This window comes from Oenanthe melanoleuca, chromosome 28 (genome assembly GCF_029582105.1).
Source record: "Oenanthe melanoleuca isolate GR-GAL-2019-014 chromosome 28, OMel1.0, whole genome shotgun sequence".
Classification (NCBI taxonomy): Eukaryota; Metazoa; Chordata; class Aves; order Passeriformes; family Muscicapidae; genus Oenanthe; species Oenanthe melanoleuca.
In genome coordinates this window covers 2171127-2196811 of record NC_079361.1, presented here as the reverse complement: position 1 = coordinate 2196811, position 25685 = coordinate 2171127, and the positions used below count along the sequence as shown (strand labels likewise).

At 52.0% G+C, this 25685-nt stretch overlaps 1 protein-coding gene and 1 long non-coding RNA gene across 2 annotated transcripts; one reads left to right on the top strand and one right to left on the bottom strand.

The window, feature by feature from the left end:
- Positions 1-254: 254 nt before the first annotated feature.
- Positions 255-22007, top strand: LOC130264329 (uncharacterized). The gene is made up of 5 exons (XR_008842456.1): positions 255-491; positions 10020-10108; positions 18491-18562; positions 19691-19815; positions 21905-22007. It is a non-coding gene; the product is annotated as an uncharacterized LOC130264329 (long non-coding RNA).
- Positions 12977-25639, bottom strand: ACER1 (alkaline ceramidase 1). Its single transcript, XM_056512411.1, has 7 exons — positions 24031-25639; positions 23813-23915; positions 17141-17255; positions 16333-16471; positions 15191-15328; positions 14382-14519; positions 12977-13728 (listed from the first exon to the last, which is right to left on the bottom strand). The coding sequence occupies exons 1-7, from the start codon at positions 24168-24170 to the stop codon at positions 13560-13562; spliced, it is 942 nt and encodes a 313-aa protein (XP_056368386.1). The 5' UTR covers positions 24171-25639; the 3' UTR covers positions 12977-13559.
- Positions 25640-25685: the final 46 nt, after the last annotated feature.

Here is a 25685-nt window from a genome sequence, read left to right as displayed (position 1 = left end):
CGCCCGCCTCATTGTGTGTCACTCACAGGCAGCGCCAGCCCCGCGCCCGCCCCGCGGAACCGGAAACCGCCTCAGCGCCACAGCGGCCCCCGCGCGCCGCCAATGCCCGCGCGCCGCACGCCGCGGGGCGGGGCCCCGTGACGGACAGGAGTATCCACCAATGAGCATTGGGCAGGCTGAGGAGTGGGCGGGGCTGAGGGCGGGGCCAGCAGTGTGGGTCAGGCGGGGGGCGGGAGCGGGGCCCGGCCGCCCCCAGTGCCCCGTGTGGGGCGATGCGGCGGCCGCTCCGCTGCGGCTGCGTCCCGCTGCTGTCCCCGCTGCTGTCCCCGATTCTGTCCCCCGCGATGCTCCTCTTAGTGCACAACCAACACCGGCACCAGCCGTGTGGGCCTCGCCGTGCGCTCCCGGCCGCGCCATCCCGCCCCTACTCCTCCCACGCCGCCCTCGCTCCACGTTTCCCCGACGGCGTGTTAATTCCCGACACAAATGAGGTGGGAACAAGGGGAAGAGAGGGAAGCCGCAGGTCCCGATGCCAGGCAGGGCTAGCCTTGTTGGCCGCCGCCTCACTCCTTCCTGCGCCTTTTTTCTCTCCGTCTCTCCCTCACGTTCCCCGTCTCATTTTTCCCCTCGTTGTCTTTCATTTTCCCTCAGTGCTCCCGTTTTCCTTCTGCCTATCTCTTATTTCCCCTCAGTTTCTCTCATTTGCTCTTGTTCTGCCCCTTTTTCCCTTACTCTTTTATTCTCCCTTGTTCTCCGTCGTTCTCCCTCATTTTTCCTTTGCTCTCTCTTGTTTCAATTGCCCACTCTCTCATTTTCTTTCCATTTCTTTCCTTTTCCTCGCAGTCTCCCTCATTTCTCCCATGAATCTCCCACATTTTCTCTCAGTTTCCATTTTCCCCTTGGTGTCCCTCATTTTTTTCCCTCGGTCTCCCTCATTTTCTTTCAGTTTCTCTCATTCCCCCCTTATTGTCTCTCCTTTTCCCTTCAGTCTCTCTCGTTTCCCCCTTAATTTCTATTTTCCCTGCAGCATCTCCTTGTCTCATGTATTTTTCCCCAAAGTCTCCCTCATTTCCCTCTGTTTATCTCCATTTCCCTTTGGTCTTCCTTGTTTTTTCCCCTCACTCTCCCTCATTTTATATTTTTCTCCTTTTCCCCTCAGTCTCCCAGATATTTCCCCTCAGTGTTCCTCATTTCTCCCCTCAGTCTCACACATTTCCTCTCAGCTTTCATTTTCCTTTCAGTCCCTTTAATTTTGCCCCTCACTTTCCTCTTTTCCCCTCACTTTCCCTCGTTTCCCCCTCAATTTCTCTCCTTTTTCCCCTTGATATCCTTCATTTTCCCCTCATTCTTCCCCTCAGTCTCCCACATTTCCTCTCGGTTCCCATTTCCCCTTCACTTCCCTCATTTCTCCCCTTTGTCCCTCATTCCTCCACAGTTCCCTTCCCCTTCCCGCCTTCCCTCTCCCCCCTCTTTTCTCCCTCCCAGGCAGAGTTTTACCCTTGTTTTTCGAGTTTTAAATGACAAGTTATAGCTCTCCTAAAGGAACGCGGGACTGATCTTTACAAGTGCAATTGGTGACTGTTTCCGAGCAAACTCGCTCAGGATTTTTCTCCCTGCAACTTTCTTGTTTGAAATAATGTGTTGATCTCTGCGAGGCAGCAGAAAAACCCGGTGTTAGCCAATAACTCTGTGTGTCGCTGACTGATCGCCACAGGCGAGGATTAATCGGTTCCCAAATCGTTCTAAAGAGCCACTTTACCTCATCAACCTGATAGAGGATATTAGCGAAGCAAAATGCTTAATCGCTTCAGTTAACAACAACAACAACAAAAAAGAGCCTGATTTGGGTTCCTTTAAGTGCTCCGGTTTTAATTTTCCATGTTTCTGTCTGATGCAGTCCCAAGAGACATCTCCTTGGACAGTCCCTTTTCTTCTCCATTGAGAAAGGGCCTCTTTCTCTGGGAGTTCTCATTGATATCTTTAATTGTGAACATTATTCCCATGCACGTGACTCTGGAGTCTAAATCTTTTTATTTTCTGCCTCCCCATCTTGGCTATTCACTCCCAGCCTCATCACAGTCCTTGGAGGTAACGTGCTCTCAGGGCTCAGTATTTCTTGGGAATGTCTTCATCTTTCCCAAATTTGCTCTTGCTCTGCTGAATTTCCACCTTGTGCAAGAGATGTTGTTCAAATACACCAGACCCTGAGCTTTTTCTTGGAAATTTGCCCGTTACTTCCTCTGAAGCATTGTTAGAATTTGCTTTTTTGTTTTAATTTTCCTCAGTGGCAATTTTTCCATGCCTTTATTTTTGCCCAGCCTGGTGTTAATGGCTGCTTTTGTGCTCTCCCAGTGCAGGACACAGCTGCCATCCCACTTCTGGTTTGGACACAGGTCTCCAGCTTTTGGGGTGGATCTGATTAAGAATTTGGACACTTCCAAGATAGGAAGCCCAGAACTAAGTGCCTCAGCTTCCACATGCACTCTGGCAGGCCAATAACTGAGAATTAAACCACATTTTTACTGAACAATTTGGGGTGTTCCATTTGGGGTAATCACCACCTGGTGCTCCAAGCACTCTCTGCTGGAACCAGCAGTTTGGGGCTGGACTTTGCTGATCCCTGTGGATCCCTTCCAGCTCAGGATATTCGATGAAGAGGCGTGAATGGATTAATTTAAAATGTGCTGGGGTGGCTCTGCGAAAACACTCAAGGAGTGAAATTCCTAGAACCAGCCTTTGCTCTGCTAACAGTTCCCTGAACCACTTCCAGCACAACCACTGATCAAAACCTACCCCGATTTTCTTTTCAAGCTCCCCTCAAAAAGAAAAAGAAAAAAATACAGCCAAGGGTAGAAAATTTGCCAGGCTCTTTAAGAGTGTGTTGGGAGTTTCGGGTGCTGGGGATGCCGGAGCCAGCAGCCATCCAGGCTTCTCCAAACTCCTCATTTTGCAGGGAGATCTCAAGCTAACGAGCTGTCAGCCGAGTGCCTTCGCACCCGAGGCAGCCGTGGGCTGAGCTCCTGGTTCTTTATACCTATTCCAGCAACTTCTGGGCTTTGCAATAAGCGTCTGCAAATCCAATTAGCGTCTTTCTTTGTGGCACTGGATGCTGGCAGAGATCTGCTGTGCTGCTGCCATCTACAGTAGGGCCAGTGCCAATGGATAAGAAACAGCCCCTATTTGCATATTCAAATATGCAAATGAGACACGACAGCTCTCCTTCATTTTTGTTTGGGTTTTTTTTTTTTTTATTTTTCTTTCCAGAGTCTTGCTTCAAAGATCGTTGTCTCGAACTGAAAGGTGTGTGTTTAATCTGGCTTGGCCCATGGTAGGGGACCATGCCAAGGGCTGGTTCTCTCCCGTGAGAGTTGGAGATGATGGAAAATAAAGTGGAAAAAAGACTTTGCACTGTGCTTATCCCTGCCTTGGCCAGGGATGGGAAAGATTTCGGGGGTGTTTTCCCAGGTTCCAGCCCTGGGAAAGGACAACACATTCTTTCTCTCTCCTGCCTGTGCACACCACGGATGCTTGAGAGGCTGAACGTGGCTGTTCCTGGGGAGTGTGAGCAGCAGCAGGGGTGTTGAGATCAGATGAGTCCCAGTGCTCAGTGACAGAGCAGCCCATGCTCAGGTGTCACCAGCCACCAGACTGGCAGAGCTGTGGCAGAGCCCACCTCAGCTCTTGGGATGATCTGAGGAGCAGACAACAGACAAAACTGTCCCTCGAGGCACCTCTTCCCTCCCCTGGCTCCCTTTCTCTGCAGGAACACAGCACTGACCCCCTCAAACACACACAGCCCCCCACCCTCCCCAGCAGCCCCTCCAGACCATCCTCATGCAGCCCAAGATGCCTGAATTGCTCATTTTCCAGGAAAAGTTCTTTCCTGTAGGTTTAGCATCCCTCACTGTGAGGTTGTATATCCACTGTATAGTGACTGCAAGTCCCTTTCATGGTTTTGTATGTCTGTGCTTGTGGCTTGCCCTTCCTGTCTCTGGAGAAACAAGTTTGTTTCACTGTTTTTCATCATTCATTATTATTTTCTCATTACTAATTTAGTTGCAGCCTTCCCTGCTTCCACTCTTGCACTGAAGACCATGACTTCTGTGGTCAGTCTGGGCTCTGAGTGGCTTGGACACCAGCCAGGGAACAAGCAAGGCTGATTCTAGCATGGAAAGAATCAGGCAGTGCAGGAAAATTATCATCTTGTAATAGCACTAAAGGATTTAAAGATTGAGACAAAACCTCACATTTGAGCAGGGTTTCTGTGAGAAAATTCACTCTTCCAATTTGTGCCCATGTGCAATGTGCTTGAGTGGGAAGAGCCTCAAGTTCTGGGTGTCAGTGACTTCACTGCCTTCTCTTACAGCTGCAAAATGATCCCAGTGGTCTTCAGTCACTTCTGCAAAGCACATCCCATCAGCCAAATGCTCTGTGGTGTTCCCAAGATGAGCCAATCTGCAGCTGAAACCCATAACTTGTGATATTTATAAGAAAGGGCAGAGATCTTTCTCCTGGTGTGGACCAAGGCTTTGCCAAGCACAGCATCACATCCTTGTGTGCAGCCTCTGATGATGTCCTGAACCTGAAGCTGAGGGAGGATTTGGTTTCTATGGGGGAGCTGGGTGCTGCTCTGGTCTGTGTCACAGGGTCACCTGAGGGTGACAGGGAGAAGCTGTGAGTGAGGGGTGAGTGAGGCCTGCAGCCACGCTGGCTCCTGGTTTGTTAATCAACACTGGGATCCCTGCAGGGAACCCTGGGCTTGTTTCAATCAGCTGTGAACCCCAGCAGTGTTTATTCTTCTAAAAAATGATTTTCTTTTGCCTGTTGTCTGCCTTCCCCTTCTGCAGTTCACACTCCACACTGCAGTGTTCACAGAACATATTTAACACTGGTGTAGTGTAGCAAAAGCCCAGATTGTTATTAACCAAAATCTCTGATTGCCAAAAAGATACTCCTAGCAACTACTAGCTGCATCTGGGAAAAATTACAGACAGCTTGGAAATTCTTTAGTTCCTTATTAATGAAGGACTTTGTAAAAAAACCCAACCCACACTGTAATACAGTTTAGCTTAACTAAATTCCTTTGTGCCTGAGGAAAATCTAAATTATAGCGTGCTATAGCTACTGAAAAACGCAGAAGGATTTAAATGTACAACAACCCTCCGAACCAGAAGGAAGAGGGAAAATTTTCTTAGTAAGTGGGAACACAATGAGAATTTATTTTATTCTTTCTGGGTATTTAGTGCTGGTGAAAAGAGCCAGATGAATAGTCCCAAAGACGTCACGTCCCTTGCAGATGCAGCATGGGCAGCACAAGCGTCCTGGAGCTGCCCCGCCAACGTGAGCCAGTTCTGAATGAGCAGCACCGGCTTGCTGGGGGAGAAAGGAGCTGTCACTATTCAGGCCCTGACCCCTCTGCTCCAGGCTGTTAATGAAGGGGCCTCATTAACACCAAAGGTGAGCTTGGCATTATAATGGGCTGCTGAAGTGACACCCATCAATCCTCCGTGCTGGCTATTGAGGTGAGGGCACCTTCCCCTTGTGCTCTGCACACAGAGGGCAGCTTTGGCCAAGTGATGTAACAGCCTGGAGCTGCCAGAGCTGGCCAGAGCTGCCACAGGGAGAGTTTCACCAGCTGGATTTGTCCCAGGCTGAATACAAACTGCTGGCACAAGGACAGCTGCAGAAGACTGGCCCAGGCACCTCATGTAGCCACTGGAGCAAACACAATCGTGGGACAATAGGAGGGAGGGAGATTCACTGCTGAAATTGGTGTTTGCTCTGCACAAGGCTGCTTTTGGCTGCTGCCAAAGTCTTTGGAAGGTGTCCATCTGCATGCTGAGAGAGAGGCCACCTTGTGACTGGGGACTGTCACCCTCAGCAGGGTAACATTTAGGCCACTGAAAAATACCAGATGAGGGGAAAATAGCTTGAAAAATAGAACAAGACAGAAGGAGATCAGTAGGGAAGTCTGACCAGCACCAAGGAGCCTGTTCTGAATTGTGTTCTGGGTTGAAGAGGCCAAAAATGGGTAGGGATTGCTATCCCACATTGGCTGGAGCAACTGTGGCTGCCCCATCCCTGGAAGTGTCCAAATCCAGGTTGGGTGGGGCTTGGAGCAACCTGGGATAGTGGGAAGTGTCCTTGCCATGGCAGGGGTGGGATTGGATGAGCTTTAAAGTCCCTTCCACCCCAAACCATTCCATGATTCTGTGATTCTACAGATACACTGAGACAGAAGCTCTCCCTGGCCCTCCCAGGACATTTCCTAGGGCTCTAAGGTGGCAGTCCAGTGGCTGCCCTGGTTCTGAGCATCCTGAGCTCTTCTCATGTTGTGTGGAGCCTTTTCCTCTTGGGACTGGTGTTTCTGCTGTTTTCCAACCCCAGTAATTCAGCCTGGTGGTTTTGAGAGCCACTGGTGTTTTCCAAGAGCAGTAGATCCCCAGCCCAGTGGTGTGTGATGCTCTCTGCACATTGTGAGACAAAACCAGAGCTCCTGGAGCTGTTTTTCAGAGCCTGTAGCATTCCAAGCCTCAGCCTGGAGAAAAGGAGGCTCAGGGGGGACCTTCTGGTTCTCCACAACTCCCTGACAGGAGGGGCAGCCAGGGGGGTTGGGCTCTGCTCCCAGGGAACAAGGACAGGACAAAAAACAGCCTCAGGCAGGTCCAGGAGAGGTTTAGGATAGATATTGGGAAAACTTCCTCACAGAAAAGGTTGTAGAATATTGGAATGGGCTGCCAGGGCAGTGGTGGAATATCCATTGCTGGAAGTGTTCCAAACACTTGTGGATGTGGCCCCTGGGGACATGGTTTGAGTGGTTGTGGTGCTGGGTTAGTGGCTGGACCCAATGTTCTGAACCATTGTGATTGATTCTGTGATTGGATGAAATTATTACGAATTTCAGATTTTAATTTTTTTAAATTTATTTTTATTCTGGGTCAGCTGCTCCCACGACATACTCCACTAAACTGTTTTTCTGGAATGGTGTAAAAAGAGCTCTCACCTGTCTGCACAGTGACTGCAGGAGGAGTTGCCACATATGCAGGTGTGTGCAAATGCCCCCTGCTGTACCTGGCTCAGGTAGGACAGCAGCTCAGATAGTGCCCCACGCTGCACTGGGGGCTATGCCAACCTGCTGTGTGTGACTCAGGGCATTTGGCTGGCCCTGCCATGCTGAAATCCAGCCCACTGAAACTTCAGCTTTATCAGTGCCATCATTACCTGTGAGACAGGAGTGCCCCTGATTGCAGCAAAGCCATTTTTTAGCAGTGTGGCACATCTCAAACACCCTGGAGCTGGATTTTGTTGCATAAAAGCACAGCCAATGCAGTTTCAAGGGAGTCAGGCTGGAATATGAAGTTACAAACACATGTGACAAACACTGTTTTGTCCAACACAGGGAGGATTCAGAGCTGTCACTGTGGAGGCAGAGCTGTAAAAAAATTTTTCCATTTGTTACTCAGCCATCAAACAAGCCAGGTAATACCCTCCCATGAGTGAATCCATTGCACTTATAAAGTTATAAACCATCAATATTTGAGCTGGATGAAGGATACAACCCATTTCACACAGTTTTGGAAGTACAGGTGCAGGCTGCTTGGTTTGGGTGCCTGGGCATTTTTATAGGCCAGGAGATCTATTTGAAATCTGTGTGAAATGTGTCACAAAACATCTGACATATGTGGGAAACATATTCCTGCACCGTCTGGGCAGTGTGTGAGGTCACTGGGGAACAGCTTGAAAACAGCAATCATTTGCATATGGATATAGAGTTATTTATTTGGTGCCACTGTCCCAGGGGAAGAGGGGCACAGCCCAGGTCTCTGTAGGTCACAGGCAATGTCAGGGGTGTTGAATTTGTAAGGAGTAAAATTGTGAGGGCAAATCCAAATGGCTGAAGTGTTTGTGCCTGGGAATTTTTATTTGATGCTTGTAAAAAAAAGTTTTGTAGAGGGTAAGAGGCAGAAAGAGGAAAATAATGTTATTTTTGACCTTTTGCTCTATGATATTTTAATCACTAAGAGCCATAGAATCACAGAATGTCCCAAATTGGAAAAGACACACAAAGATCATGAGTCCAACTCTGGCCCTGCACACACACCCCAACAATCCCACTCTGTGCATCCCTGAGAGGGTTTGGCTTGGAAGGGACCTTAAAGATCATCCAATTCCAAATCTTAATTTGGATTAATCTATATCTGTGTCTGCCTGTAAGGATGGTAAATGCTATTTAATGTTACATGGGTAAATCATGAAGCCTGATAGGATGATTCATGATGAACAACACATGCAACTTGTTGCCATTTTTGCTCTGTTTCACAGATTTGGGTTTGATTTCACTTGTCAGTGCTCTGGTGGAGGTTAATACTTGCCAATATTAGGATAGCAAACAGCAAAATCTCACATATATTAATTCCTGTGTTTTCACATGACAGATCTTCATTGATTAATTTTTAAATTTGTCCCAGAAAGCACTTAGTGAAATGTTGCAATTTGCACTTTATTGGCATCACATGGCACTATTCCTTGCTCCAGCTCAGCAAAATATATTCTTAAGTGTAAGTAAGTGCCATTGATATCAATGGAATTATTCATATTCTTAAAATTAAACATATGTTTAAACATTTCAGGGAGCTGAGACAGCTGGTCTCTTGTTGAAGGCCTATCTAAATAAATGCATAATCTACAGCAGATTGTGAAATTTATAACCCCATGCACAACTTAATGTTGAATATTTCAGCATTTCAGGTCAATCTTTGCCTTCTGTTAAATATCTGTGTCAGAGAAGTGTGACATTTCAGTGCAGTCCAGTTTTATGTTTGAACACATCTGTGAAGAACCTCTGCAGAACTGAGCTCATGAATAGGGACAGAAGCAACTGAATGTTCACAGAAAGTGAACAAAAAAAAAAAAAAAAGGAGACCAGCCTTAATTGAAACCACGTTTCGAGCTGTAATGGGAAGGCACAGAAAAATTAATCCTTCCATTTTAGGTATTTTGATAGCAGCCATTAGTGGAGAGTTGAAGTTATTCAAACCACTTTGCCAGACAGAAGGGAGCTGCTTGTTTTTCTTCTGCCAGCAGCAGTGAGAATGCCTTCCCAAGTGGAACCAAACCACGGGGGTTTATAGAAACAGCTGAAGAGATTATTTGATCTTTTGATTGAAACCTCATTTTTTGGTCAGCTGGTTTATTTGCCCAGGTAATGGCTGTGCTTCTCTTTCCCCACATGTCTGTGATCCCTGGTAAACCCAGCCCTGGCTGGGTGCAGCTCAGACAGAACATAGGCAAAAACAGTGACAGAGCATTCCCTGGAATATAGTGACAATATTCCAGGACAGCTTCCACCTGTCCAGAACAGCCATCAATATCTATGAAATCCTGGTATTTTGGTTAAATTTGTCTTCTAAGAAAAGTGGAGACAGCAAGCATGTAGGGAAAAACAGTAAGGGAAAATGGAAAAAAAAAAAAAAAAAAAAAAAAAAAAAAGAGGAGTATCTTTCCTAGCAGTTATAAAGTGGGTGGGACAGGATTGCCAGACCCCAAGTTGGAAATCCTGTGTCAAACCTCAAAAGTTACAGTGAGAGTTGAAAGGACAAGACTTTTAAAAGTGATAATTCTTGGAGCTTATCTCTTTCCTTCCTGGGTTTCTCAGCCCTTTGTGTTCATGGTTTCAAACTTCTGACTGCAGACATGGGAGATTAAAACTAAACATAAAATCAAAGCTGAATCAATGTTGGTTTCACATGACTCCAGCAGAAGGTTCTTTAAATCAATCCTGAAGATTGCCAGGCTGGTGCTAAAATCCCAGGACTGTGTGACCTCCATTCCCTGTTTCAAAACTACCCTGTCCTTTCTCTCTGAGACACTTAACAAATAAAGATCTTTTCCAAAAGCCATAAGTGACACTCCAGTGAAGCAATTTCTTTTCCTGGCATTGTTAAGAGCAGGGACTGAGTTATTATTAATTACTTTTGCATTATTTATGCAGGTCTATGAATGTGCAATATATTTTACAGATAAATCACTCTGCCTTGAAAAGTTTCCAGTCTGCCTGCCAAATCCTGGGAATCTGAAACAGCGGGAAGCAAGTGGTGCAGCAGAACAGGTAAATGTTAATCCTTGATGCTGCAGGACTGGTGCCTTATCAACGTTTTTCTTTCATTTGTTTTGCAATTGCACCAAATAGACTCAGCTGATGCTGTTGTTTCCCAACCTCTTTAATCTGGCAACAGCTGACAGGAGCAGCCTCCATCCTCTTCCTCATTCCCACTCCTTCTCTTGCCTCTCTCTTTTGTGGTTTATGCAGCAACGTGGAGAGCCAAAGCAGGGAAATGATGTGGCAAAATTAAGGAGAGGTTTCTTTTTGGCCAGTTCCAGCCCAGCCCCCTGAGCACGGGGGGTGCAGGTCCTCCTGCCCTGCCTGTTGTCCTGTGCTGAGCTGGTGTCACACCCATCACACCCACCCGAGGGTCCCAGGGCACAGGGAACCCCCGCAGCTCCCAGGGTGTCAGGAAGGGGCCACTGCTGCCTCTCACCCCGAGGAGTTCCCCATTCACTGTTCTGGCCATCCCTTCGTCCCCCTGACAGTTTTTGGGGGTGTTGGCAGCTCTGCCCCACAGACTGCAGCCGTGGCTCCCCGGCAGGAAGGACAGAGCATCCCCAGCAGCTCGGGGACATTTTGGAGGTGCAAAGATAACGCTGTGCAGCCCTGGGGATGCCCAGAGCACACTCACAGCCTGGTTTTGGGGCTGCTTTGCTTTCTCAGGCTGCAGCTCCGCTCGGAGCAGGAGGCCCAGCCTCGGGCGCTGCCGCCCTTTTAAAGCTGCTTTGTGGGTTTCTTTTCTTTTCTCTCTCTCTCTCTTTTTTTTCTTTTCCTTCCCAGGTTCCCAGGGCTGGGGATTCAGCTTCTGGCCTCATCCAGAAATCCCCGAGGGTTTCAGATCCCCACGAGGCCTCTCAATGTCTTGATCTGCTTGAATAGGCATTTTTAACGCGGCCCCGGCTGTCATCGGGGCCTGTTACAGTCACTCAACTGCGGCAACATTGTTCTCCGGGCAGCAGCGCCGGGGACACCTCCCTTATTTCCATACTGCACGGGGGGATTTGGCCACTCGGCCGAGCATCCCACCGGGGCTCGCTGGCCGGAGGTGGCCAATTAGCCCCGCTCGCCCCCGGGCCAGCCCTTCATCCCCCCGGCCGCTCCCAGCATCTCCAGCCCGCGGGGCTGCTGGCGCCTGTCCATCCCGGCGGCTCCTGCCGGAGGTGAAGGTGACCCCCTTTTCCTGTGCCAGGGGCTCCCTGGCAACGCCGCCTTTTCTTTGGAAGCGGCCTCCTCCACCCCCTGACGGGGCTCGGGGCTGTGAAAGCCCCGCTGCACTTTTGAACTTGCTGCCGGAGCGTTCAGTGGCTGCGCGGGGCAGCGGCGGCGGCGGGGCCGGGCCCAGCGGGGACCCGGTGCAATTGCCCAGAAGTTATTAATAGGCTGGGGAAGAATGTGATGGGCCGGGGAAAGGGTGAGGAGGGGGGAGAGCGGCAGGGAGGGTCAGCGAAAGGGAGACGGGGCGATGAGGGGAGAGGTGGGAGTGGTGGCACGCAGGGGAGACAAAGAGATGAGATGGGCACCAGGACGGGCAGCAGGGCCGTGCAAGGCTGGAGATGCGAGTTCCCAGCGCCCTGTGCCTTGTGCAGGTGTCTGAGGGGTGGCCGTGCTGGAGGAGAGGTGTCTGAGCCAGTGCTGGGGGATGGAGACAACAGAGGGACCAGGCCTGAGAGTCCAGTCCGTGGCAAGGCATCCCTCTCCCAGGATGAAATATTGCTCGGGGTTCATGAGCCAAATTTGCCATCTAGTGGCCCTGGGGACCATTGCAGAGGGAGCCACGAGGCAGCCACAGCCATGGGAGAAAGCACTGCCCCATCACCTTCTCCTCAGAGATAAAATCCAGAGTGCTTCTGCTGTTCCTTTACTCGCAGGAGCCCAAAAATGGTCCCTGGAGTGACATTACCTTGGTGTGGCTGCATTGCAGGGAGCCAACTTCAGCCACCTCCCAGCCTTGGTGCTCCCCAGTCCCTGAGGCTGGGCCAGGACCCAGACCCAGCACAAGGCTCAGCTTGTCACCGTGAGCAGCAAGATTTAGGGAACAGGAGAGTGTCCCATGGCTCTGAGAGCAACAGTGGGAACAACATGGAAAGCACAGCAGTGTCTTTCTCTGAGGCTCTTCATCTCCTTGTTCCTGCAAAGGTGATGACGTTTTTATCTAATGTCGTAGAATCCCAGAATATCCTGAGCTGGGAGGGACCCTCAGGGATGATCAGTGCAGCCCCTGTCCCTGCCCAGCCCCCAACAGCCCCACCCTGAGCATCCCTGAGAGCGCTGTCCAAACGCTCCTGCAGCTCTGGCAGCCTTGGGGCCGGGACCATTCCCTGGGGAGCCTGGGCAGTGCCCAGCACCCTCGGGGGGAAGAACCTTTCCCTGAGCTCCATGCCAGCCCTGACACAGCTCCAGCCCTTGCTGGGCTCCTGGCCCTGTCCCAGAGCAGAGCTCAGCCCCTGCCCCTCTGCCTTCCCTCGGCAGGAGCTGCAGCCCCCGAGGAGTCTCCCCTCAGTCTCCTCTGCTCCAGCTGAACGAGCCAAGTGCCCTCAGCTGCTCCTCAGCCCTTCCCCAGCTCCCTGTCCCTCCTTTGGACACTCTCCAACAGCTTTGGCTCCTTCTGACCCTGTGGTGCCCAAGGTGCCCCAGCACTGGAGGTGAGGCTGCCCCAGTGCAGAGCAGAGCAGGACAATCCCCTCCTCCAGCCAGCTCTGACCATCCTGGCTCCTCACCTCATCCTGCCCCCAGACAGCCTTTCCAGAAGGCAGAGGAGTCTCCAAGTTACCTTTGTAGCCTTTGGAGACTCAGAGCTGGGGAGGAACAAGGGTCACTGGGGTTTGGGGAAGGGGAAGATCCTGGGACAGGGCATTCCAGGACCTGGGCCAGCAGAGCCTCTTCTGGGCTGTCACCAGGATTTCTCTTTATAAACATCTCTCCCTGGGTCGGAGAGAGCTTTGGCCACCCTGTCTGTGGGAGTGATTGGCAGATGAGAGGATGTGGTGCAGTCAGAGGAAAAAAAAGGGCTTCAGTGTAAGTCAGTGTCCACAGCTTTAATGCACAGCTCTCCTGAATAAGACCTCATACATCAATAAATAGAGTTAATAATAATAATTAGAGCAGCCCCAACAAACCCAGCTGTCACCAGTGTTTGGCTTCAGTGTTCTCTGCTGTGCCCTTGTCAGCAAGGGGTGCTGGTGCTTGACTAACACAGAGCACACAGAAGCAGCACCGTGTCCCTCCCCTCCTCATGGGAATCTGCTGGAGGAAATCTCCAGCTCCCTGAACACCAGTCTGGGCAGAGTTTTCCAAGGCACCTGTGGGCTCCCACCTTGCTTCATGCCCAGCATCACAAGGCCTCAGCTGCTCCCTGGCCCCTCTGCTACCCTGCCTGAGGAACAGGAGGAACACAACCGAGGTGTTCCCTGTGTGAGCATCACTCAGCCCCAGGTAGGCCTGAGGACACCCAGCTCTAGCACTGCTTGTGGGGCTCCTCCAGGGTGACATAGGGCACCACAACAGGCCACGAGTCACTGGGCCAGTATTCCAGCTTTGGCTTGAACGAGGGCATCTCGTAGCTGACGTCGAAGTAGATGACGAGCGGGCAGCAGTACAGCAGGGACATGGCTATCAGCACGTGCCTGCCAGGGAAAGCAGAAACCTGGGTTGGACACAGGGATCTTTGCCTGCTGGCATGGTCACCCTGAGGCTGCAGCCCCCAAAGGTCCCATGAGGCCCTGCAGGGAAATCCTGTCAGAGCTCTGTGAGCTGGGCTGGGGACAATTCTTGGTGCAGAGGAGCAGGGGTGACATAGGGGACTTATTCCAACCATTCCCCATTTCCTGGCTGCATTGTCTGTCCCAGCCATCCCAGTCCTTTTGAGCATGGATCTGAGTGTGCAGCACTTGCAGCCTCACCTGGGCAGGTACTGAAATGTCAGGTCCAAACAAAGCCCTGCCTTTCAGTTTGGCTGCTAAAATAACCCCAAGGATGTTGCACTTCACGCAGCACCCTGGGAGCAGCCACCGCCTTTTGAGAGTCAGTGCCCACCCAGAGGGGCTTCTGGAACCATTTCACTTGCAAAACAGTGCTTGTCTGTGTGGAGGAGGAGAGGGACATTAAACAGTGGTTAGGTCTGAGTCCTTGGCCTGAGTGAGGAGAAACACCAATAGTGACAGAAAGGTGGAGAGGATAGGGAAATAATGCAGCTCAGTGTCTCATCTCAGCTGCTGTTTCTCTGCTGTGGACCTTTCAGGCCAGGAAATGTTGGGGCTGGGGTTCCTGGAGCCCTTACCAGAAGCTGTGGAAGTAGGGGAAGTTGATGGCCTGCCAGAGCCAGCAGAGCCAGCGGTCACTGATCCAGCTGGTGATGGCCAGTGCCCACCACATCACCATGACAGCGGCCATGCGGTGCACCCGCCTGTCGTTGCACCTGCAGCACAGAGAGGGACAGGCAGCACAGCAGTGGTGTTGGGAGGAAAGGGAGTTTTAAAGAGTGATGGCTCCTGCCTGCACATGCAGCAGTGCAAACCCTTCTGGAGAGTATTCCTCAGAATTCCACAGAAACTGGAGAGGTGTAGCTCTGGGGAGAGGATTTCTGACTTTCTGGGTGTGAGGGTGATGCTGGGAGATGCCAGAGCACTCCTGTCTTTCTCTCCAGACCCTGGAGGGTTCTCCCAGCCCCACACTAGTTCCCAAATGCCCCACAAAGGGGAAGGAGCTGCAGAGATGGCAGCTGAGAGGAGAATCATGGACTCATAGAACTGTAAAGGTCAGAAATGACCTTTAAGATCATCATGTCCAACTGTTAACCCAGCACCACCACCATGCTCAGCACAAAACCCTGTCCTCAAATGCCACATCCACAGGGTTTTTGACAACTTCCAGGGATGATGAGTCCACTGCTGTCCCATGGGTTGTTGGTATTCAGGGTCAGGTGCCCTTCTTGTACCCACTGCCCACAGCCCTGCCTGGGCCTCTGCCTCATCCCTCCCCAGTACACGTGGCTGGTGAAGGCTTGGGCTCCATTCACTGTTGAGGACAGAGTCACTGCTCAACAGGAGCACAGCTGGACCTGCAGGTCACCCCTGACCCCCTCCTTACTTCTTGAGCTCCTTCCAGGTCATGTACAGCAGGTGGAAGGCGATGCAGTTCAGGGCGTAGGCATTGAGGGTCGGCTTGATGAAGGACATGAAGGTGCTGATCACGGTGGTGATCCCAGTCAGCCAGAAGAAATGCTTCCTGAGGGGAACCGGGAGTGAGTGTCAGTGCCCCCAGGGCTCTCAGGAGGGGAGGGTAAGGGTGGGAAGGCTCCTGCTCCTGTCCTGAGAGGGGAAAAGCTTCTCCAGCACCTCCCATCTGTTTGCAGGTGGCTGAGCTCAGTGTTTGTGGGGTCCTGGCAGGAAGGATGAGGTGGCAGCCCCCGGTGGGTGGATCTGTGACAGACCCAGAGCTCAGCCCAGGACTTTGGAAAGTCTCCTGCACCTTCATGGTTGTGCCAGGGATGGGGCAAAGGCAGGGAGTTCTGCACAGGGAGGGGCTGCCAGGCAGGACTGTGATTTGGGCTCCCTGAGCAACAATAGGGCTCAGAGGGGCCTTTCACATGCAAATCCCTTCCCAAGTCCCTTCCCTCTCCCCCAGCCGTGTCTCCACGGTGAACTCCCCGTGACCTCCTGTTCGGCATGGGAAGAGCACACGGAGCAGGTCTTTGCAAGGAGCTGGGCTGGCTCAGAGGGCTCCAGCCAGGAGGAGACATCCTCTGAGTAAAGCCCTGCTGGGTTCCCATTTCTGCTGCTCCATGCCCTCCCAGTGGCCCCATCCTTTCTGCTGGGCTCCTCCAGGCCAGCCAGCCCTCCTTGAAATGAGGGGTGTAACCATCTTGTCCTATGGGAAACCCCCTCAGCCTTGAGGGAAAGCTCTCTGTGGATGATAGAGGATGCTGGAACAGATTGACAGCATGAATAATTAAATGTTAATGTTCAGGAACGTTTCATTTCCTAATTAATTTTGGAATTCTCCATGCAAAGTTTCCTCTGCAGTGACACAAACAGAAGCAGCTCCAGCTGAGAGGAGCCCAGCACAGGAGGGTTTTGACTTTTCCTCTGTCAGCACCAAAAGAAGGAAGGTCTGGTGACCTCAGAGCTGACCCGTTGCTGGGGAACTGGGGGATCAGTGGGTCACTACACCTCAGTGTCAATGTCCCATCCCTCCCCTCACAGCCTGCACTGTGTCCCTCTGGGTCATACCTGGTCTTGATGCACTTGGGGAAGTAAGCCTGTGGGTACCAGAAGGAATAAGCCACAGCCAATGTCCAGAGGATGGAGAGCTCATCTAAGAGCTGTCCCACGTAGCTCAGGGTCATGTGGAAGTACATGGAGAAGAGACCTGCAAGGAGCAAGGGCACCTTGAGATGACAAAGCTCCATCCTCCCACAAGCCCTGGGAGGTTCCTTGGGGCTGTTGCTGAGGATACACCATTCCTGAAGAGCAGGGTGTGGATTTTGGTGCTCAAGGGGCTGGACTGAGTCAGGGAATTACAGGGCTGGAAGCTGCATATCCAGAGCTGCCAGGAGCCATGGGCTGCAGGCTTTAAACAGACCTGGCTGCTTGGTTGTCCACCTGTGAGGTTCCCAACCCCCAGTGGTCTATTGCACCTACTTAGGAGCTTTTAAGCACTGTCTACAACTGTGGGCCTGGAGCCTCTTGCTGAAAATATCTGTATGTTTCAACCCTCACTAGAACTCGCTCTGCTACTCTGGCATTTAAAACCTTTCACTTACTAAAAGCGTTAGAATTCACCCTAAAACTTACTGACTTACTTCTACTGAAATGTTTACTTTATGTGTGAGTGGCTTAATATACTTCAATCCATCCAAAGGCTTTAATTCAATCCCTGCACTCTGATTTCTCTCTGAAGAATTCAGAGAGACCCCTGACTCACTGACTCCAACACCCACCCAAGTTCTCCCTGTGCTTTGGCCACTGAGACCCTCCAAAGGTCTCATGTTGGGTAGTCTGGCAACTTGTATGGTCTTCCCACGACGCTGGCACCTACCTACGAGGAGGAGCAGCCCTGAGACAAAGTAGAGGGGCACAGCCTTCTTCTGGCAGTACTGCCGGTTCAGGTACAGCAGAGCAGGGGACAGCACAAAGAAACTCACATTGCTGATCTGGAAAACGAGAGAAACACTCAGCTCTGGGCAAGCCCCACCCCACCGCTGTGTGTGAGGAGGATCCTGATCTCCAGCAGAGCCTGGTGTGGAAGCAGGGCTTGTTCTTGGCACAGAGAGAGGGCAGGGGTGTTTCTCCAGAAGCCAGGCTGGAACTGGAAGGGCAGCTGTGTGTCTGCAGACACCTCTGCCCACTCTCTGGGGTGAGCTGCTGTGTCCCTGCTGGGTGATGCTGCTTTATCTTCAGCTGCTCAGTGCCTCCAAGCAACTCCTCTGTTTGCAGCCATGTCCCTCTCATGTCAGCCCAGACCCTCCAGGAGTTGCCTGGATGGCTCCTGACCCTTCCAGCCAGCACAGATTCCCCTGTGAGGGGTTGGAAGGGTGTGAGGAGCCAGCACAGCAAGCTACGGTCAGCAAAACATCCTGAACTGGGAGTGGGTGTGGTGGAGAGCAGCAGGATGAGCAGGACATCAGTAGAACAGGCAGGACTGAGGTGACATCCTGTGGTGTCAGGTGTGAAGCCACCTGTCTGGACACTGGTAATTACATGAGGTCATAAACCTCCTGTAAACACACCTGGCAAATGACCACAGAGGAATTATCCTGCTCTGGTTTCCAATTCTGCAAAATTCTCTCTTTGACAGATTTTGATTAGTCTGGGGAGGAGGGGATGGTGCTGGGGAGCAGGAGATGGGGCTGGGGAGCAGGGGATGGTGCTGGGGAGCAGGACATGGGGCTGGGGAGCAGGGGATGGTGCTGGGGAGCAGGGGATGGTGCTGGGGAGCAGGACATGGGGCTGGGGAGGAGGGGATGGAGCTGGGGCTCAGCCTCCTGCTGGACTGGCTGAAGGTGCCAGTGTTTCAGAGGGAGGAGATACTGATGGGCAAAATGTGGGAGCTGGGGAGGAGCAGTGAGTGCCCAAAGCCTGGACCTGTCTGCTGGGCCAGACCTGCTCCACCCTGCAGCACGGCGAAGGGAAATCTGAAATAATTTAATTATCCTCTGTGGGTTCCTACCATGCCTTTTTCACCTGACTTTGCAAGCTCAGGGCAGGGAGATCACTGGGGAGCATGGCCTCCCCAGGGAAAATGGCTCTTGCTTATGAGAGGCTGGGATTGTGGTGCTGCATTTACCTGCCAGACAGCTCTTTGGAGCCATCTGCTGAAATGCCATTTGGCAAAGCACCAGGGTGACTTTTATCTCAGCCTGACAATCCTTTTCCTTTCATCTTCCAGCTCCATGCTGGCCCAGACCCCACGCCTGGAATTTGGCAACCACAGCTAGAGTCTCCCCAGCCTCAGCCTCAGGTAAACTGCAAAATCGGTGCTGAGCTTGTGGTGTCCCCTGGGATCCCAGTTTATGGTCACAGGGCTGCAAATCACAGGGATGTTGTCATCTCTCTAGAACACACCCTCTCCTATTCCAGAGGGAAGCACAATTCACGCCTAATGTGAGGTCTCTATTCCCTTAAACACCGGAGATTCATCTTGATTTTCACTAAGGCTTCCATGAGACAAGTTGACGCTCCCATTAGCAGCAGTTCTCAGGCCAAATGTTTCGGTTTTCCAAAGGTGCTTAGAGCCAAATCCAGGCCAATTCCCATTCCAGCCATGAAAGGAGGTGTGCTGCTCCCACTTGCACCCTCGAGGTCAAATCGTTCAGAAAAGACTGAAAAATCAGCAGCCACGCTTCAAACATTTCTTTTTCCCTGAAATGATTAAGGAGGCTTTTGGAAGGCAAGCAGGGATAGCAGGGAGAGGGAAAACGCTCGGGGAAAAGGCAGGAGAGTGCAAGAGCCAGCACGCAGTCAGTGAGGAAACGCGGGAGGGGAGAGCTCTGCATCCCTGAGCACCGGGCATTGCAACAGTGCCATTAATTACATGATAGCTGTGTTATCACTTCATTAATTCGGGACGAGATGTGCAAGATCAGATAGCAGAGGGGAGGGAGAACCAGGGGAACGGAGCCAATAGGGTCAGGGAGATAAACGGGATTCCTTGCAGAGCAGCCAAGCTGGGATTTAGGGGACAGCTCCCACCCCCGTGGGGAACACGGGGTTTTCATCACTCGTCGGCTCCAAGCCCTGATTTGTAAATGCTGACTTTCTGTCTTCCCTCTGGGATGTGGCAAGCTCTATCTCAGCTGTGGTTAGGAGGGTTTTGCTCCAAGGACACCATTAAAAATGTTTCTGGAGTTTCTGCTCAGGCTGGGACCCCCTAGCACAGCTTCTATTTCAACCTCTCTGTCACACTGGCCAGAGGCACCAGCTCCCTCTGCCCAGGGTGTTGGGAGAAAAAGGGAGTGGGATGGAGCCAAGGTGTGACAGGACAGGGGAGAGTCCCCCTGCCTGAGCTCCCAGCCTGTCCCACTCCCCAATAACTGAGTTACTGCTCCAGGTGCCTCAGCTGAGCACAACTATTTGCCTCTTTTCCTAGGAGAGAAGCAAGGCTGGGATCAGCAACATAGCTCACATCCTGGTGCATTAATAGAATCATTGGGAAGACCCCAACTCCTGCAACTGCAGCCTGAGACAGAGGGACAGAACCTTCACCTGTGACAGGTGAGATCAGCCTCTGATATGGACTGAGGCAGGAGGTGCTGGTTTAAGCACAGCAGCAGTGCAATGGCAGCACAGGCTGCTCCTCACTCCAGCCAGGCACTTTCTGCAGTGGAAGGAGTTTCCTGCAGGACTCATGGCAGGGAGTTCACTCTCACTCACAGTACACCAGCTTTAGCTGACAGAGGAGCCCACAGGGCCAGAAACAGAAGTGAACACCTCTGAGGCTCTCCAGACCTGTTAGCAATGCCTAAAGCCAGGCCTGTGTTGCAGGGGATGGGGCTGCAGTCCTGCCATCACAGTGCTGGTGCTTTGGGGCAGGCAGCAGCACTTTGGGGAGTGTTTGCAGCTCCTGAGCACAACTTTCAGGGCAGGCAAGAGAGCCATGGGATTAGTGAGAATGTGAGAGGACCACACACCCCACACAGCCCTGCCACAGCCACTGAGCCCTTCTCTGGTAGATCTGCAGCCTTCATTTCCCCACTCAATGGAACATTCAGGAGCTCTGGGTGTGAGCAGTGTCAGAGCTGCTAAAAGAGACACTGCTGAAGACGTGGGTGTCATTAGCAGCATCCTGGATCAGCAAAGAAACGAGGGTAGAAAGACAAGTCCCTGACTGATGACCCTCCTGGACTACAATTCTGCTCTCCCCTGAGCAGCCAGAAGAAAATAAATTTCTGGGTCACTGAGTCACTATAAATAGAGCTTTGTTGCTGAACTACATCCAGCCATGAGCCACCATGTATTATTAGGTACTTAAAGGTACTGTTTACATTCTTTTCTCATACCCCTGGTGCTTATTTCTAATAAAAAGCATCCAAGCCAAGCAGGCCTGAGAGAGTGTGGCTGGCACAGAGCAATCCCCAGCAGCACATTTGCTGCTGCTGGCACAGAACAGCTCAGCTCCAGCCCTGGGCAGGGCTGGGAGGAAGACATTGAAGAGGATGCTCTGTGAGGAAATCCTGCTGATTTAGTGTTCCAGGAGGCTTGGGTAGGAGCTGGCTGGGTTCCCAGCTTGCCTAAAACTCCAGAAAATTGACACTGAGGTAAATATTGGTATAATTAATTCAGGGCAGAAATGCTTGCTGCAGAGAGGCAGCAACCTGAGTATAGGGAACAAATGAATGGAGAGAAGAAGAGAAGATGCAGGCTGTTAGGATCACACCTAGGACAGAGCCCTGAACCCCAGGGTGCAGCCAGCAGGGATAGCTACAGATCTGAACCTGGTCAGATTTCTATAATCCCCCCTTTAGGGCACCTCGAAGGAGCCTGATCCTGGGGGAAGATCCTAGAGCAGGAGGGGAGGGTCCCTGTGCTGCTGCAGGGGGTGAGACCCAGGCAGTGCCAGCTGAGGATGGGACCCAGGCAGTGCCAGCTGAGGATGGGACCCAGGCTGTGCCAGCTGAGGATGGGACCCAGGCAGTGCCAGCTGAGGATGGGACCCAGGCAGTGCCAGCTGAGGAAGGGACCCAGGCTGTGCCAGCTGAGGATGGGACCCAGCCAGTGCCAGCTGAGGAAGGGACCCTGGCAGTGCCAGCTGAGGATGGGACCCAGCCAGTGCCAGCTGAGGATGGGACCCAGGCAGTGCCAGCTGAGGAAGGGACCCGGGCAGTGCCAGCTGAGGATGGGACCCAGGCAGTGCCAGCTGAGGAAGGGACCCAGGCAGTGCCAGCTGAGGAGGGGACCCAGGCAGTGCCAGCTGAGGATGGGACGCAGGCAGTGCCAGCTGAGGAAGGGACCCAGGCAGTGCTGGCTGAAGAAGGGACTCTGGCAGTGCCAGTCAGGCTGTGCTGGCTGAAGGAAGAACCCAGGCTGTGCCAGCCAGGCTGTGCTGCTGAGGAAGGGGTGATGCCCATGTCAGGGGTGTTCCTGCCCACTTTTGGTGACAAGGTCTGGCCCTGAGCACAGTGCAGCATTGAGGCTGTTGTCAGAGCTCATAATGGCAGATTTTAGGAGGGTTTGCTCCTCTCCCACCCCTTGTCTGGACAGGAGGTGACCAGCCAGGCTAAGGCAGGCAGCTGGCACAGCAGGGTTAGATTCCTGCTGCTCAGGAGTCACATCCTAAGAGAGAATAGTTTCCCATCCTGCACAGGCACTTTGCTGGTCTCCTGAACCTGGCAAAAAGGACATCAGTGCAAGGAGCATAAAAAGCTCTTTTGCTGCTGAGGAAGAGGTGCTTGGTGTCATGTAGGAGAACAAGGGTAAGTTCAACTGCTAGAAAAAAAATCCTGCAGCATTTGCTTGTCCATATCCCTCTGTCCCTCATCATCACAGTAATTTTTGTCTGCATTGAAACATGCATTAGAGAGGTTTCCCTCACTGTGCCTGAGTCCCACACAGTGAGAATTCATCCCAACAAGCCAATGGAAACCAGGGAGATGGCTGTGGCTAGCAGGGACCTCCCTCCAGGACTGGGCACCTGGGTGAGGTTTTCAGGAATAGCCACAGAATTTAGAAACCTGTGCCACAGAACAACCCAGGCAGCTGAGAGTTAAAGTTTTATGGGAATTAGAGGGCCTACAAGAATTAGTCATGCATCTGGCCACACCAGCTGGTGTCCAGCAGAGGAGGCAGACATTGAAGTGCTTTTGAAGAGCTCCTGAGATAGTTGTTGGTGTGATAAGGATTCTGAGCCACTTTGTCAGTCTGGCTGTAAATGGTATCTCAGCTCCAAAGATGTGTTTAAAAAATGTTGCCTTATGTATCAAACTAGGACATGAGGCAAATTTATCTCCTGGAAGGAATTCAGACCAAAACCAAACCCTTCACTTTCAGGCTTTGTGCTCTTGGTGGAAATTAGCCCCTCTCCAGTGTTGGCAGTGACTGTCTCAGGCTTTGGGCACTTCCAGCTGCATTTAGAATGGTTTGGGTTGGAAAGGACCTTACAGATATATCCTTCCACCCCTTGCCATGTGCAGGGATATGTTCCATTCAAGCAGGTTGCTCCAGGCCCTGAGATCTGAGCTGCTGCTGTGAGTGTTGAATGATTTCTGTATCTCCTTGCCCCTTATGCCCTGCTCTGCACCTCTGAGCCCATGCACCAGCAGCAGTAAGCAGCAAACAGCACAAAACACCCAGCTGGGTGCCAGGGAAGCAGGATTTGGGCTGGACTGGCAGGTCTTTCTTTGCTGAGTGCCTCAAAGAGCAGTGACTACACACAGCCCCCTCCTCTGAGACCCTGGCTGGGCCATTAGAGCCTGCAGGACTCAGGCTGGGGAATTATCGTTATTACAGGTAATTTATTAAAAACAGGAAATGCTTCAAAAAAAAAAAAAGAGGAAGAGCCATTTCCATGAGAACAAGATCTTCTAGTGTTAGACAGTAATTGCCAAAAGTTGTAAACAAGGCCTGTGGAAGGCTGTAAATCCACATGCCTCACACCCCTGGGAGCCTTTAATTGCCATGAGGGAGCAGGGCATGCTTGGAGAGGCTGCTTATCTCAGCCCTCTGCAGGCAGATATGGATGCTCCAGCCTGCTGCAGCCAAGGCCCTGGCACTGGATGCAGCCTGGCTGATAAAGGATCACAGGAGGTGAAACTGGCTCATGCACCAGCTTCCTTCTGAGTTCCGTATTCCCAAGCTGCCTGACACGGTTCATGGAAGTGCTGCCTCTCATTTTGCCACTCCTGTAGGTTTAGCTGGAATATGTGAGCCCTGTGTGGGACTTACCCCGGCTGGCAGCAGAGCTGCAGGACTGGTATAACAGGATCTCACAGATCTGGGCTGTGAAGGAGCTCTGCCAGAGTTTTCTCACTGGGAATCAACCCCACACACACACACCAGCTTCACCCCTGACCCCAGCACATTTTGGGGAGCAAAGCAACAAAGGTTCCGTGATTTATCTGAAGCTCAGAAAACATCCCCATCCCAGCACCCTCCAGCACCAGCAAGTTCAAAGGAGTGAGGAGGAGGAAGGAAAACAGGGATGTCCCATCCTGTCTGGATCCCAAAAGCAGCTCCTGTGTGCCCGGAGCCGGCCCCAGCTCCCTCAGCCACTCACGGTGTTGTAGTACTCGGCGATCACCGCCGAGCGCACGAAGTTGCTCTCACACCAATCCACCTCGGCACTCTGGTAGGAGAATATGCTCGGCATGGTCAGGCACCTCGGGACAAAGGAGAGGAGCAGCTCAGGCTGGGCACAGGGGAGAGAGGGCTGCACTCCCCAAGGGACCCACTCCTCACACGGGGGGCACCAGCCAGCCCAGCCCAGCGCCTTACCCGCCTACCAAGGACTCATCCTCTTCCCAACACACATCCCACTGCTCAAGAGTTCCTCTCCCCTCGATGCTGGAGGTGCAAATCACCCCAGAAAATGCTCTTGGACTCTGAGGATGGTCACCAATCCATGGCACTAACATCTCCGGCCAGGTGCCGTTGCAGCCACACGATGCTTCCCCATTTCAGCCCAGTCCTTGTCACCTTGTCCTCTCCCTTCTCCTCACTTTCTTTATGACTCAGACCTTCCTGCCGGGAAGACTTCCCTGAGCTCTGAGTTACCTCTGGGGAGTGGACAGCCCTACAGAGGTTGGTGCTCATTGGCTCTGTTCTTCACCATTGCTCCTCAGCATCTTCCCAAGGGCTGGAACTCGGCTCAGCCCCGGAGCACCAGCACAGATCCTGGGCATTACCAGAGTCCTGGGGCACTGGGAGCACTGGGAGAATTGGGAGGTGCCTCTTCCCTCTGCATTGGATTCCACTTGGAGTGCACTCCCAGGCAATCTCCACCCTGGTTTGCCAGTGAAAGGGATCAGAGTTTGACACCTCCAGCATCTGCCAGACCCAACCTGTGGTAGCACTGCAGCTACAGATGGGACTTCAAACAAAAAGAAAATGTAACCCTCTGCCTGTTTTGTCCCCATGTTAAAAACTCTCCATCCTCATTATTTCTCAGCACTCTTTCATTAATTTGAAACAACGGTTCTGATCCTATTTTTATCAGAAGTTTCCTATTTTCCAGACTTTTTTTCAGATCCTTGAGACTTTACAGCTGTTTTTGAAGACAGCTGCCAACCTTTGAGGCATCTGGAAGCACCCCCAACCCACAGTAGCTGGATTTTTGGTACAAAAACAGAGACAGAAATGCCCTGGAGCTGAGCAGTTCAGTCCCTGGATGCAGTGTAGGACTAACCCAGCCACTCATGCTGCTCCAGCCCTGCAGAGTGAGCAGGTTTGGGGTGACACCAGGCAGGTATCGAGGTGACACTGCCTCAGTGGCATCTCTGAGCTCCCGAGGCATTGGTGGCAAACAACTTTCTTTGCCTCTCTTTGAAATTTTTTTCAGTTTTAATGCAGGGAAGGGAAGCTTGTCTCAAACCCACTCATCAGTTGATGATGTTCCTGAGCAGAAACTCCCCATTTGCAGCAGGGTGAGCTGAGCCACCACTGTGTCCAGCAGTCCCTTGGATGTGCACCAGGGTGGGGCTCCCACAGCTTCCTCTGCCTCCCTTCCCAAGCAGTTCAAAGGGAGAAAACACAGGAGTGTAACACAGCACAAACGAGCTGTTCTGCAGCTCCTGCTCTGACCAGACAGACTCGAGGCTGAACCTCTGCTGTTAACCATGGCCTCTCCTAATGCAGGCTGGCTGCTTCCCAGAGCAGCTGAGCTCACAGCCAAGGAGGCAAAGAGGTGGCAGGCAGAAGGGTTTGAAGGCTGACTCTTCGTGCTCCTGGGTTTCCATGTGCTCCTTCACACCCCAGGGACCCTCTGCTCATCCCTCATCGCTTCTACAGCAATGCAAGGTGAAAAAACAACCGGACCCAGGATGGCAAATCCCACCTCATGGCTAAAGAGATGTCAGCTGAGAGATAGTGAAGGGCTGGAGAGGAAGAAGAAGAAGAAGAAGAAGAGAAGCAGAAGCAGAAGAAGAGAAGAA

Excerpts from the sequence above, each read along its gene's own strand:
- ACER1 (XM_056512411.1), bottom strand. The coding sequence starts at position 24,170 with ATGTTAGTGCCATGGATTGGTGACCATCCTCAGAGTCCAAGAGCATTT. Across the intron at positions 16,472-17,140 it reads AGGGCTGCTCCTCCTCGTAG|GTCTCTTCTCCATGTACTTC; the intron begins GTAGGTGCCAGC and ends TGCTCCTTGCAG. Across the intron at positions 13,729-14,381 it reads CCCTACTTCCACAGCTTCTG|GCACGTGCTGATAGCCATGT; the intron begins GTAAGGGCTCCA and ends TTTCCCTGGCAG.